The sequence below is a fragment of the Sinocyclocheilus anshuiensis genome, unplaced genomic scaffold (assembly GCF_001515605.1).
Source record: "Sinocyclocheilus anshuiensis isolate Anshui unplaced genomic scaffold, SAMN03320099.WGS_v1.1 scaffold2333, whole genome shotgun sequence".
NCBI lineage: Eukaryota > Metazoa > Chordata > Actinopteri > Cypriniformes > Cyprinidae > Sinocyclocheilus > Sinocyclocheilus anshuiensis.
Window position 1 is genome coordinate 12,853 of NW_015551179.1, and position 13,167 is coordinate 26,019.

Sequence of the window (13,167 nt, forward strand, 5' to 3'; positions counted from 1 at the left end):
TTTTGTTTCACGTGGATATTGGAACGCGAGTGAAGTAGGCTACATAACAAATAATCATTTGCCATTCAAATACATCGCGAATAAGGAAACATTTGATTTTGTGTGGAATGAGAGACCCAACGTTGGTTTCAGTTTCGTTTTAGCCTAAATGAATTCGTTTTGGCTTGTGGTTTATATTGTTATAGCTTCTTATATTTTTAATTCTTGTTCTTTTCTAAATACTGTTAATTGAAAGGATTTGTTGTGGAGTGAGGGGAACTAAAATAGCCTAGCTATGTCTACAGTGTTTATTATAATGTTTGTAAACATTTCGCGTCGGCATTAGGCCTAGCTATTTCTGAATGAAACAATAAAATGCGACTTATGTTTTTTGACATGTTAGATAGACAATAGATAATAGATAGACATGTTTTTTCCCCCTAAAAAAACAATTTTTTTTATATGCGTAGCGTAGGCCTATTTCAACCTTTTTAAATATTTTGATAAATTACTGAAAAAATAAATAATTTAACGACTTTTGTTTAACTGATTGTATTAATCGGTCAAAATTCTTACGGTCGGTTAACCGGTTAAATGGTTAAAATGAACATCCCTAATGAACAGTGTATATTAGTATGACTTTAAATATAAAATATAAAATTGAGTTAAAAAATATTAAATTAAAATATTTAATATATATATTTTTTTTTTAATTTTTTTTTATTTTAAGAAATACTATCAAAAATGTTTATGTAAAAACATTGTAAAAAATAAATGCATTTTAACGTGTTTCGCACAGCTAGTCTAGATACTAGCTGTGTTTATTGTTTTAGTTCTGCATATGACCAACTATTCTTATGGGAACAATGAATAATTCAGCTGTCTATTAATAACCTATAACGTCTTTCAAAGCCCCTGATTTGCAGTAAATGTGATTACAAGCATAAACAAGACTAAAAAGTAATTTATTTGCAACCATAATACATAAATGGCAATACATTTTTATGACATTGAGTGCTTATTATTTTGGTAGGGAGATGTTCAAAACTTATGTACAGTATGTTACAATTTTTCAGTTCTAATGACGCACATAAGGTTTCTTCCCCAGCTGTGAAATGTTTTTGTGCAGATTTACTGCATGAAACTGGAAACCCTGGAGACTTATAGAGTGTGCCTACAGCCATTTAACAAGTGACTCAAAATTATTCACTTTTACTTTTCGCAAAAACAAAGTAACAGAGAAAGAACGAGCTGCACACAAGTGAAAGAACCGGCAAAGTCGAGATGATGTTGATCCGTCTGCGTTTTCAAAGAGTCGAACAGCTCACCGTCTCCAGACAACAGGCGCATCTCTGTCTTTTAATTATTTCAAATGCAGCCCAAGGAGGCAATTACACGCAGGAGAAAACAGCAACCGTCAACACCCCAGCAATGAAGGCAGGGACGAGAGAAATCCATCCTGACAACTATGATATTGGAGAGCGCGGAGGAAACTGCAACACTGGAATAAAAGTGTTGGAGCAATAAAGCTGCTGGAATTATCACAGCCCCTGCAACCGCGGGAGGAAGTCTCACACAGATATATAGAGCAGCGATACCAGATTACTGCACGGCTGCTTGATAAATACTTATGTAATATGTATTTCTAGGTGCTGTGAAACCACTCTACCTCGAGCAGGCGGCTAGAGGGACACAAAAGAGATGTGTGGGCAGATTTCTGTAGCTTACTCTGCGATACATTCAGTTTTTTGACATGTTAGATAGACAATAGATAATAGATAGACATGTTTTTTCCCCCTAAAAAAACAATTTTTTTTATATGCGTAGCGTAGGCCTATTTCAACCTTTTTAAATATTTTGATAAATTACTGAAAAAATAAATAATTTAACGACTTTTGTTTAACTGATTGTATTAATCGGTCAAAATTCTTACGGTCGGTTAACCGGTTAAATGGTTAAAATGAACATCCCTAATGAACAGTGTATATTAGTATGACTTTAAATATAAAATATAAAATTGAGTTAAAAAATATTAAATTAAAATATTTAATATATATATTTTTTTTTTAATTTTTTTTTATTTTAAGAAATACTATCAAAAATGTTTATGTAAAAACATTGTAAAAAATAAATGCATTTTAACGTGTTTCGCACAGCTAGTCTAGATACTAGCTGTGTTTATTGTTTTAGTTCTGCATATGACCAACTATTCTTATGGGAACAATGAATAATTCAGCTGTCTATTAATAACCTATAACGTCTTTCAAAGCCCCTGATTTGCAGTAAATGTGATTACAAGCATAAACAAGACTAAAAAGTAATTTATTTGCAACCATAATACATAAATGGCAATACATTTTTATGACATTGAGTGCTTATTATTTTGGTAGGGAGATGTTCAAAACTTATGTACAGTATGTTACAATTTTTCAGTTCTAATGACGCACATAAGGTTTCTTCCCCAGCTGTGAAATGTTTTTGTGCAGATTTACTGCATGAAACTGGAAACCCTGGAGACTTATAGAGTGTGCCTACAGCCATTTAACAAGTGACTCAAAATTATTCACTTTTACTTTTCGCAAAAACAAAGTAACAGAGAAAGAACGAGCTGCACACAAGTGAAAGAACCGGCAAAGTCGAGATGATGTTGATCCGTCTGCGTTTTCAAAGAGTCGAACAGCTCACCGTCTCCAGACAACAGGCGCATCTCTGTCTTTTAATTATTTCAAATGCAGCCCAAGGAGGCAATTACACGCAGGAGAAAACAGCAACCGTCAACACCCCAGCAATGAAGGCAGGGACGAGAGAAATCCATCCTGACAACTATGATATTGGAGAGCGCGGAGGAAACTGCAACACTGGAATAAAAGTGTTGGAGCAATAAAGCTGCTGGAATTATCACAGCCCCTGCAACCGCGGGAGGAAGTCTCACACAGATATATAGAGCAGCGATACCAGATTACTGCACGGCTGCTTGATAAATACTTATGTAATATGTATTTCTAGGTGCTGTGAAACCACTCTACCTCGAGCAGGCGGCTAGAGGGACACAAAAGAGATGTGTGGGCAGATTTCTGTAGCTTACTCTGCGATACATTCATGCCACATGACGACAGTGGGCGGAAGAGAGCGCTATCAGTGAACTCAAAGTGGCTCTGATATTCCAGCTGGTTTTCAGGATTGTTCGTAATAAATGCACTAACCACTAGCGATGGAAAAACACAACTCTTTGTTAGATGAGGAGATAAAAGCAGCATCCAGAACGTCAGATGCATTCAGAATGTCTCACAGCCATCCTTAAAATCTGCTGTATGTACATAATATAATACAGTAAACTAATAACATAATAATAAATACCCCCTTCACGGTCATACCTTTAAAGATTAATACATTAAAATACATGATCAATACCAAACTTCACAGATTGATCACTATTGTTGTTTTATGATGATGCCAACCAGCATGCGATGAATGTTTTAACTGATATGTAATTATTGCCGTTTTTTGACATAAAAATAATCATTAGACTACAACAATAACGCATAACATGCTTTATGAACATTATAATAGTATTATTATTATTATATTAACAACAACAATGATAATAATTATTGTTACTGGAAATTAATTCTTGTTTATTAAAAAGTTTTTGTGTCTAAATAATAATAACAATAACAACAATAATAATGATTATTATTACTGTTTTTTAGTGCTGCGTTCGATACATCGATACGATGTATCGAGAGATTTGACGATGCGAGTATCGATACAGCTGTCTCTGTATCAATATTGCGGCACGTGTGCAGCAGTGGACTGCACAAGAACACCGTTTAAAATGGAGTAGAAAAGTGCGAGGTTTCTAAAAAATAATGAATAGAGCATAGCATATAGGCTACAACAAGGTTTAATCTGGCCGCAGAGGAACACAACCGGGGTTGCCTGATATAAAGAGACTTAATCCCCGAAACAGAGCTTCCCACTTGTGCAATACGGAAATATCTCCTAAGTGTGTTACTTATTTTTGTCAACCTGGCAACCATGTGCACGCGCGCTCTCTCCACTGTGGATAAACGCGCTGGCTTTCTGAAAACACTGGTAAACTTGCAGTTTAGGGATCTCCACTTCTATATTCTATTCTCAGAAAAGTGTAATTCATCAAGTGTTCATTTATGAGAGAGAGAGAGCGAGAGAGAGAGAGAGGCTGTTTATGTATGAATTACCACCGTTTGCCGCATTTCTCTATTAACAGTGAAGCTGTGGCTTTAATTCCTTTAGAAACAATGATGTTACCAGCTCCTTGTTGAGAAAGATAATGTAGCTCTTGAGCGATTAAGCAATTTTTTTGATAAAATTGCGGGGCAGCACTGATAAGTTTGTGTTGCTGAATGTCTGAGTGCGTGCGCGCAACGTGATCTGTGTGAGTGACTGAGCATGTGTGTGCGTTAGATTCAGAAGACAGTGCATTAGTTTAGAACTCTTCTCATTTTTATTTAAATTTTTTAAACAGAGTGTGTGTTAATTTGTGCAATGATAACCTACCAGCAATGTAAAGATGATTTTTTAATATATTAGTATGAGTACATTACAACATAAATTTATTAGAACGAGTACATTATTATCTATGGGCTTAAAAACGAGATGTAAACAATCAGAATATAGTACCTGGTGGGGAGTGCCCAATGTAAACATGAAACATATGCCATTACCTATATTGTACTGTGGTACAGTTATGGAAGCCCTTCATAATGCAGAGGTCAACTGCCTGCTCTGCCAATAGTTAGAAATGGCCCTATAGTATGCAGAGTTTAATAAACAGCTGTTTTACTAAATTCTGCTGAGGTGAAATTCAGTGCAGTCCTGTATCGTGATACGTATTGTATTGTGGCATCTGTATCGTGATACATATCGTATCGTGACTTTATTGGTGATACACAGCCCTACTGTTTTTGTATTATTGCCTACAGCAATAATAATAATAATAATCATCATCATTATTGTTTCATTATGTGTATACAGTGTAAATGAAAATTGATTTTTGCTTATTAAAAAGTTTTAATCTGTGTCTAACTAATAATAATAATAATAATAATTTATTATTATTATTTATATTAACAACAACAACATTGATCATAAGAATTATTGCTATTGGAAATTAATTTTCGCTTATTAAAAAGTTGTAGTCTGTGTCTAAATAATAATAACAACAACAATTATTTTTGTTGTTAATATAATAATAATAATAATAATAATTTCCTTGTTATTATTATTGTTGTTTTCATTATGTTTACAGCATAAATGAAAATCAATTTGTTTATTATTATTATTATATTAACAACAACAATAATAATTATTGTTACTGGAAATTCATTTTTGTTTATTAAAATGTTTTTGTTTAAATAATAATAATAATAACAACAATAATTATTATTATTATTACTGTTTTTGTTGTTAATACAATAATAAAAATAACAACAGCAATAAAAATAATAATTATCATCATCATCATTATTGTTATTATTATTATTTTCATTATGTTTATAGTGTAAATGAAAATAGATTTTTGCTTATTAAAAAGTTTTAGCCTGTGTCTAACTAATAATAATAATAATGATAATAATAATAATTTCCTTGTTATTATTGCTGTTGTTTTCATTATGTTTACAGTGTAAATGAAAATCAATTTGTTTATTATTATTGTAAATATATTGTAAATATATTGTAAATATATTAACAACAAAAACAACACCAATAATAATAATAATAAAATGGAAAGTCATTCATAAAAAAGTAAAAACATTTTATTATTAAAAAAATATTTAAAAAAAATGCATTTCTGAATAAATGGCTGCACTTCTGAATAAATGGATAAAATTCCGCTGGCTTGGACGGGTTAGATTTGTTGTTCTAAAAACATTCTTACAAGCTTTTCACAAAAATACCTTTAGAATTATTAATGCTTACACAGGATTCACATAAAATATTACCAAAATCAACAAGGTACATCCATATTTATATATAAAAGACAAGCTATGTACTTCATTTACAGAAGTCAACCCTAAAGGTCATGAAGAACAGAGAATATTAACTGCACACCAGGTTAGTAGACTCACACCTGAGGATAAACACTTAAAGTGTTCAGAGACACTGGTTAACACATCTGGCATCTCACCATCTTGAAAGACTCTCTCGACGTTAAGACCATAGGTGGAGCAGGTTTCGTAATATGTGGAGCGTTTCAGGTCGTTGGACAGTTTTCGAGCCCGGGCGTCATCGATCACTCTTGGGTTGGCAGCGCTGATGGCATCTAGAAATCATATGATGGGATAAGACAAAGCATATTCATTTTTGGGTGTACTATTCCTTTAAACTCACTCTTCGACACACATAATGATCTACATGCTCATAATTGTTAATTATGTGTCTCATCAAAGTGCAATTTGCAAACAAGTACTGGGCAAATGTGTAAGAAAGAGTCTGTCAGCTCACTGCAGATGAGACTTCATATCCCGCTGCTTTGTTAAAGCAAGACGAATGTACGAATGGTTTCGTCACCTTTAGACTATGACTAAGTGCGAGACTTTCATGGAGGATTTAATAAAAACAAGTGCACATCAAATTTAAGGCATCCTGTGTTCTACTGTAGAAGAATAATAGAGTCAGTGATGGTGTTATGACTCACCCTGCGTCCCCACCAGCACCATGGGAACCTCTGCTGTGTTCCTGTAGCTGGAAAGGCGCAGGAAGTAGTTATAAACTGTCTGGAAGCTGATCTCATCCTCCAAGCTGAAGACGAACACCACCGAGTACATCAAGATAAACTAAATTAAAATAAATTATGCCCTGGTAACTAGTAAAATATATTTTTAAAATATATTATTTAATTTAATTTAATGTTTATTTTATATCAAAAAAGTTTTTTTTTGTTTTAATTTAGTTTCTGTTAAATATAATAAGCCTCTCTATCTATCTATCTATCTATCTATCTGAACAGCTACTGCGCCGATGAACCATGTTATATGCTAGTTATGTTTTGTAGTGTAGGCAGGCACATTTCAGTAATTTTAAGCGATTTTACTGAAGCCCTACGTGTGAGTTATTCCTCTATTTGTTTTCCATTTCCTGCAGGAGAATAATTCTAATCATGGATAAATTACACGACCGGTAACTTGAATTGTTTCAGAGCCCTGAGACACACTCATTGACGTCTGCTTGAAATTTTAAGGGCCACATTACAAATTCTTGTGGTAATTTGCATTCTAATCAATTACGCATTACCATAAAACCAGCTAAACGGAACACAGACTAACAGAGAATAATTATCGCCGCTATTCCACCAGGAGCTACACTGGCAGAAAAGTTTCACTCGAAATCCCCATTCCCACAACACAGGAAGCCAGTCCTCATCCACGGCTGAAAGCTGCCGTGAGAACCATCAGACTATAATTACACTGAGCCGCAGCAAAATGTGAAAATAGGGCCACCCTGAAATGGGCTCCATGGGGCAAGTACAGCGGTTCATCTCGACACGGCCCCGCGTCCCTCTCTATGCTGGGGGAATGAGGACTGGGAGACACATTTGTGGAATATTTTAGCAGCTATTTGGACAGTTCTCTGCTTTTCTCAACTTGTGAAAAATCTCACTTTCTCAGATATCATCAATTATTGTAGCGCCGCGTCAGCATGCAGCCCTGGAGCTGCAAATTGAACAAGATAATTAAGGTGTTTGGGGTATTACTAGTACTTTACATGGAAATATCTAAACAGTTTTTTATCCACAAACTCTTCAGTTAGACGTCCTTACATGACCAGAAAATTCACCCAAAACGACTTGATTTGTTGGAGCACAAATGGAGATATTTTCAAGAATGTTCATGCTGCTCTTTTCCATACAGTGAAAGCATACAATGACCAATTTCCCCTACTTTTACAATTAGTTTACCTTTGCTGTCATCTAATACTTACTTTAATCCATAAAAACACTACAAATTTAAGTATACTGTTAAATGTAATCTTTAGCAAATCTCATAATGAACATCCATTTTTATACTGCACATTATGCATTATTATCAGTATATCATATTTTAATTGTGAAATCATTCCTTCTCTATAATACAAGTCATGATGAACACATGTACGGTGCTTTTTCACCCTTTTTTGGACCTCAATAGCCACTGGTCACTATATACTTTGTTGTTCAATCAATTTTCTATGGAAAAGAGCAGCATGAACATTCTGCATAATATCTCCTTTTGTGTTCCACGGAAGAAAAAACTTCACACTTGTTGGCACACACATGTCTTGGCATCTAGCTGAAATAAAAAGCTTTATATACAGTATGTAATATATATTAGTATATTTATATTTATTTCAGTTAATGTTTATTTTATTTCAAGTAACATTTTTTATGGTTTTAATTTTAGTTTTGGTTAACTATAATAACTCTGCTGATTTCATATTGAACTTGTGGCTTACCTGCAGTTCTGGCGGGCCACCTTCATCCCTGATCAGCAAGAGATAACTCTGTCCATCCACCACAATCTCCTTTTTAAACCTCCCTCCTGCAAGAACACAGAATAACATTAATTATACTGTTTCTACAACATGGTCGTCTCTAAAGCTCATTTACCAGCAGGCAGTGTGCTGCTGACGTCAACGCCATCAAGATTAAGGGACTGAAGATACACCCCTGAGGAACCCCCTCTAGCCCAGTCAATTGATCGCACAAACATTTCCCATTTTCAGCTTACGCATACCTTCTGGCAGTTGTGAAGTGTTGGACAAGGGATGGAGAAAGAGAGAGAAAGAGCGAATGAGTTAGTGAGCGTGTAAATGAGTGTTTGGGATGAACGTTTTTGCATGTCTAAACATGACTAATAATTAAACCCAGCAGAGCGCCGCCCATCGCTCCTGCTTCATTATACAGCACATGCAAACATGGGAATCTCTGTTAACACACTGATAAAAAAAGAAATATCAGCCAACATATGAAATTAGGCAAGCCTTATCCGAAATCTGAGTTATTTCGACACCAGCAGCGAGATGAGAGTCTGAGACTTTGATTTTTCACCCTTCATTTATTCCCTTCTCAACAGATGTGTTTTTTTCCTTCCTCGCAGCCGCTGGCACTGAAAGCTGATGGAACTTTGATGCCATTGAGATTCTCTCAAATTAAATTGCACTTTTTTATAGTAGGAAAGTTTGTGGAGCCGAATGAAACTTGCCTTACGGTAATCTTCTAGAAGGACAAAAGAGGAAGGGTGAGATCTTCACAAGTTGAGCTTCACCTGAAAGTGTTAGGAATTAAATAAGGAGCCAATGAAAGGCACATAATGGTACAGTGGCATGGTACAGAAATTATGTAACAATGTTAGCTGACAGAATGAAAATAAGTAATATGAAATATGAAAAAAAAAAAAGTAATATAATAAAATAGAAATATAAAAAATGTATTTAATACAAAATGTATTTAATAAAAGTATATAATAAATTATGTATAATATTGAAACAATAAATTACTGTAACAATTTCTATTTATATAAATAAATAAATTCTAAATTACTAATTCAAAACTAATTTTATTTTACAGTAAGAAATATAATAAATTATAAAAAATTATAAACTATATATACATTAGATCACTAAGTTGATTTATATATATATATATATAATGTTATAATAGTTTGTTAATATATATAAATATTTAAATAAAATAGTAAATGATTAATACATAAAACCACTATTTTTAAAATTGAATATATAATTTTATATAATGCTTTATATATTGCTTTAATGCTTTAATAAAGATTTTATTATGTGTATACACACAAACACACAATTATTTGTAAATCAATACATTTTTAAATGAAAATATCCTTTTAATAATTAAATCTTTATTAAAGCATTAAATATATAAGCAATAAACACAACACAGATTGAACTACTTTGATTATGTGAACACCGTTCATGAGGGGACTATATTGTGCAAAATGCAATGAGCCTAACTTGACTTTCCATTTCCAGTGTGATGAATAAACATGAAGCGACTGGAGTGACTATTTTGCAACAAGTTTTGATTCATTATTTGATCTGACTGCCAAAAATTAAAGATAAAAGGTATTACACAAAATCAAATTAAAAATGCAGAGCAATTAGAGCTGGACACCCTTGACATGCAACGTGATGAGAAAATGTGACAATGTAGCATAATGCATACTATTTCACTATAAAAAAATAGTCAGCATTCAGTTCAGTTCGTTCAGTGCATGACCTCCCTTTATTTTAACTCTACTTTGTTCTCTTTGCATTGGGAAATGCATGATGGAGCTTTGACACTTCTGAGCACCTCCTAGGACTGGATAAATATAATGATTGAATGCTTGTTGCACAGTGTACGACTGAAACCTGCGAAAGTTCATACCACATAGCAAATCCTTACTTCCAAGTTCAGTGACCCCTGGAGTAAATTGGCATTAAAAGGTTCACCGAGGGCACTGAAGTACAGCCCGATGGAGCAGTGAGGGACGTTAATAACAGCAGAACGAAACACAACATGACCCTACATTGAGATTTCAACCAGTGATCTCATATCGACTGAGAGAGATATTATCCATAAAGCCATTACGCCAAGAACACTACACTTTTAATTAGTTCACCTATGTCCATAGCTATTTTTATTTCGTCAATGCTTCCCTTGAGCTTAAAAACAAAAAAAAGTGTAGAATTTCAGCATAGTTTTTGCTCTAACAGGAGAAATTGAGCAATATGTTCATATTAGCCAATGTGAATACACCTGCAAGCCTGCAACCTGATATTTATTGTCTACAATATTGTAACTGCTGTTTTAACAATATGCAAACTTACATTATCGAGTGTCACTCACTTTGCAAAAAACAAACTAAAACACATCTTGAGAGGCCCAAAGCATTCACTGCATGATGAAGCCTATTAGAATGCAATTCGAATGACCCTATAATTCAAGTTCTGAGAGCAAAAATATCCTTGTATGGGTTTTTGTTTTTTCTAGTTATAAGGTATGATAATAGTTAAAGGGATAGTTCACCCAAAAATGAAAATTACCCCATGATTTACCCTCAAGCCATGCTAGGTGTATGACTTTTTTGTTATTTTGACATTTTTTAATATAACTCCAATTGTATTTGTCTGAAAGAAGAAAGTCACCTAGGATGGCTTGAGGAAGAGCCAAGGAGCCAAGCAAAATAATGCTTAATTATCGTTAGCAAAAAAAAAAATATATTTTTTTTTTGTCAATATCGCACATTCCTACTGCAAAAAAACAATTTATTTACTAAAGAAAATGCAAGTGATGCTTGCATGCAAAACAGGCTGAGATTGGTCTGAAAATCACTTCATTCCAAAAGATTTGAGGAATCAACTAGTTCAAATCTCTAACTCTAAAATAAGAGCAATAATGCTTGCATTAAGAAGCACCACTAAAAATGGTTGTTTAACTGAAAAGAATTGAATTTAACAGCTTTTTTCAAGTGCATTCACTGAAGCTTTTAAAGTAGGAGATAATTGCATTGGAGCCAGTAAGGGCATGTCTGAACATGTCAAGATAGGACAAAACAAAAATCCCTTCAGCAAAGTTTCCTGTTCATTCCGACGTTTGGCAGAAAGCCGTGCAAAATAGATGTTTTTCAGTTCTCAGTTTTTGCTGCAAAGGCTAAAAAGAAAATGACTAAGGCATCAATTATTGTAGCGCCGCGTCAGCATGCAGCCCTGGAGCTGCAAATTGAACAAGATAATTAAGGTGTTTGGGGTATTACTAGTACTTTACATGGAAATATCTAAACAGTTTTTTATCCACAAACTCTTCAGTTAGACGTCCTTACATGACCAGAAAATTCACCCAAAACGACTTGATTTGTTGGAGCACAAATGGAGATATTTTCAAGAATGTTCATGCTGCTCTTTTCCATACAGTGAAAGCATACAATGACCAATTTCCCCTACTTTTACAATTAGTTTACCTTTGCTGTCATCTAATACTTACTTTAATCCATAAAAACACTACAAATTTAAGTATACTGTTAAATGTAATCTTTAGCAAATCTCATAATGAACATCCATTTTTATACTGCACATTATGCATTATTATCAGTATATCATATTTTAATTGTGAAATCATTCCTTCTCTATAATACAAGTCATGATGAACACATGTACGGTGCTTTTTCACCCTTTTTTGGACCTCAATAGCCACTGGTCACTATATACTTTGTTGTTCAATCAATTTTCTATGGAAAAGAGCAGCATGAACATTCTGCATAATATCTCCTTTTGTGTTCCACGGAAGAAAAAACTTCACACTTGTTGGCACACACATGTCTTGGCATCTAGCTGAAATAAAAAGCTTTATATACAGTATGTAATATATATTAGTATATTTATATTTATTTCAGTTAATGTTTATTTTATTTCAAGTAACATTTTTTATGGTTTTAATTTTAGTTTTGGTTAACTATAATAACTCTGCTGATTTCATATTGAACTTGTGGCTTACCTGCAGTTCTGGCGGGCCACCTTCATCCCTGATCAGCAAGAGATAACTCTGTCCATCCACCACAATCTCCTTTTTAAACCTCCCTCCTGCAAGAACACAGAATAACATTAATTATACTGTTTCTACAACATGGTCGTCTCTAAAGCTCATTTACCAGCAGGCAGTGTGCTGCTGACGTCAACGCCATCAAGATTAAGGGACTGAAGATACACCCCTGAGGAACCCCCTCTAGCCCAGTCAATTGATCGCACAAACATTTCCCATTTTCAGCTTACGCATACCTTCTGGCAGTTGTGAAGTGTTGGACAAGGGATGGAGAAAGAGAGAGAAAGAGCGAATGAGTTAGTGAGCGTGTAAATGAGTGTTTGGGATGAACGTTTTTGCATGTCTAAACATGACTAATAATTAAACCCAGCAGAGCGCCGCCCATCGCTCCTGCTTCATTATACAGCACATGCAAACATGGGAATCTCTGTTAACACACTGATAAAAAAAGAAATATCAGCCAACATATGAAATTAGGCAAGCCTTATCCGAAATCTGAGTTATTTCGACACCAGCAGCGAGATGAGAGTCTGAGACTTTGATTTTTCACCCTTCATTTATTCCCTTCTCAACAGATGTGTTTTTTTCCTTCCTCGCAGCCGCTGGCACTGAAAGCTGAT

General features: G+C 34.1%; 1 protein-coding gene across 1 annotated transcript in view; it reads right to left on the reverse strand.

Annotated features, from left to right (window-relative positions):
- LOC107663355 (uncharacterized) overlaps positions 1 to 13,167 on the reverse strand; it is a 39,911-nt gene that overhangs the window by 10,734 nt on the left and 16,010 nt on the right. Inside the window, exons 4-6 of the mRNA XM_016453563.1 lie at positions 12,503 to 12,588; positions 6,659 to 6,797; positions 6,149 to 6,283 (exon numbers count right to left, since the gene is read on the reverse strand). Coding sequence (XP_016309049.1) covers positions 6,149 to 6,283; positions 6,659 to 6,797; positions 12,503 to 12,588 — 360 coding nt within the window. The remainder of the gene's footprint in view (positions 1 to 6,148; positions 6,284 to 6,658; positions 6,798 to 12,502; positions 12,589 to 13,167) is intronic.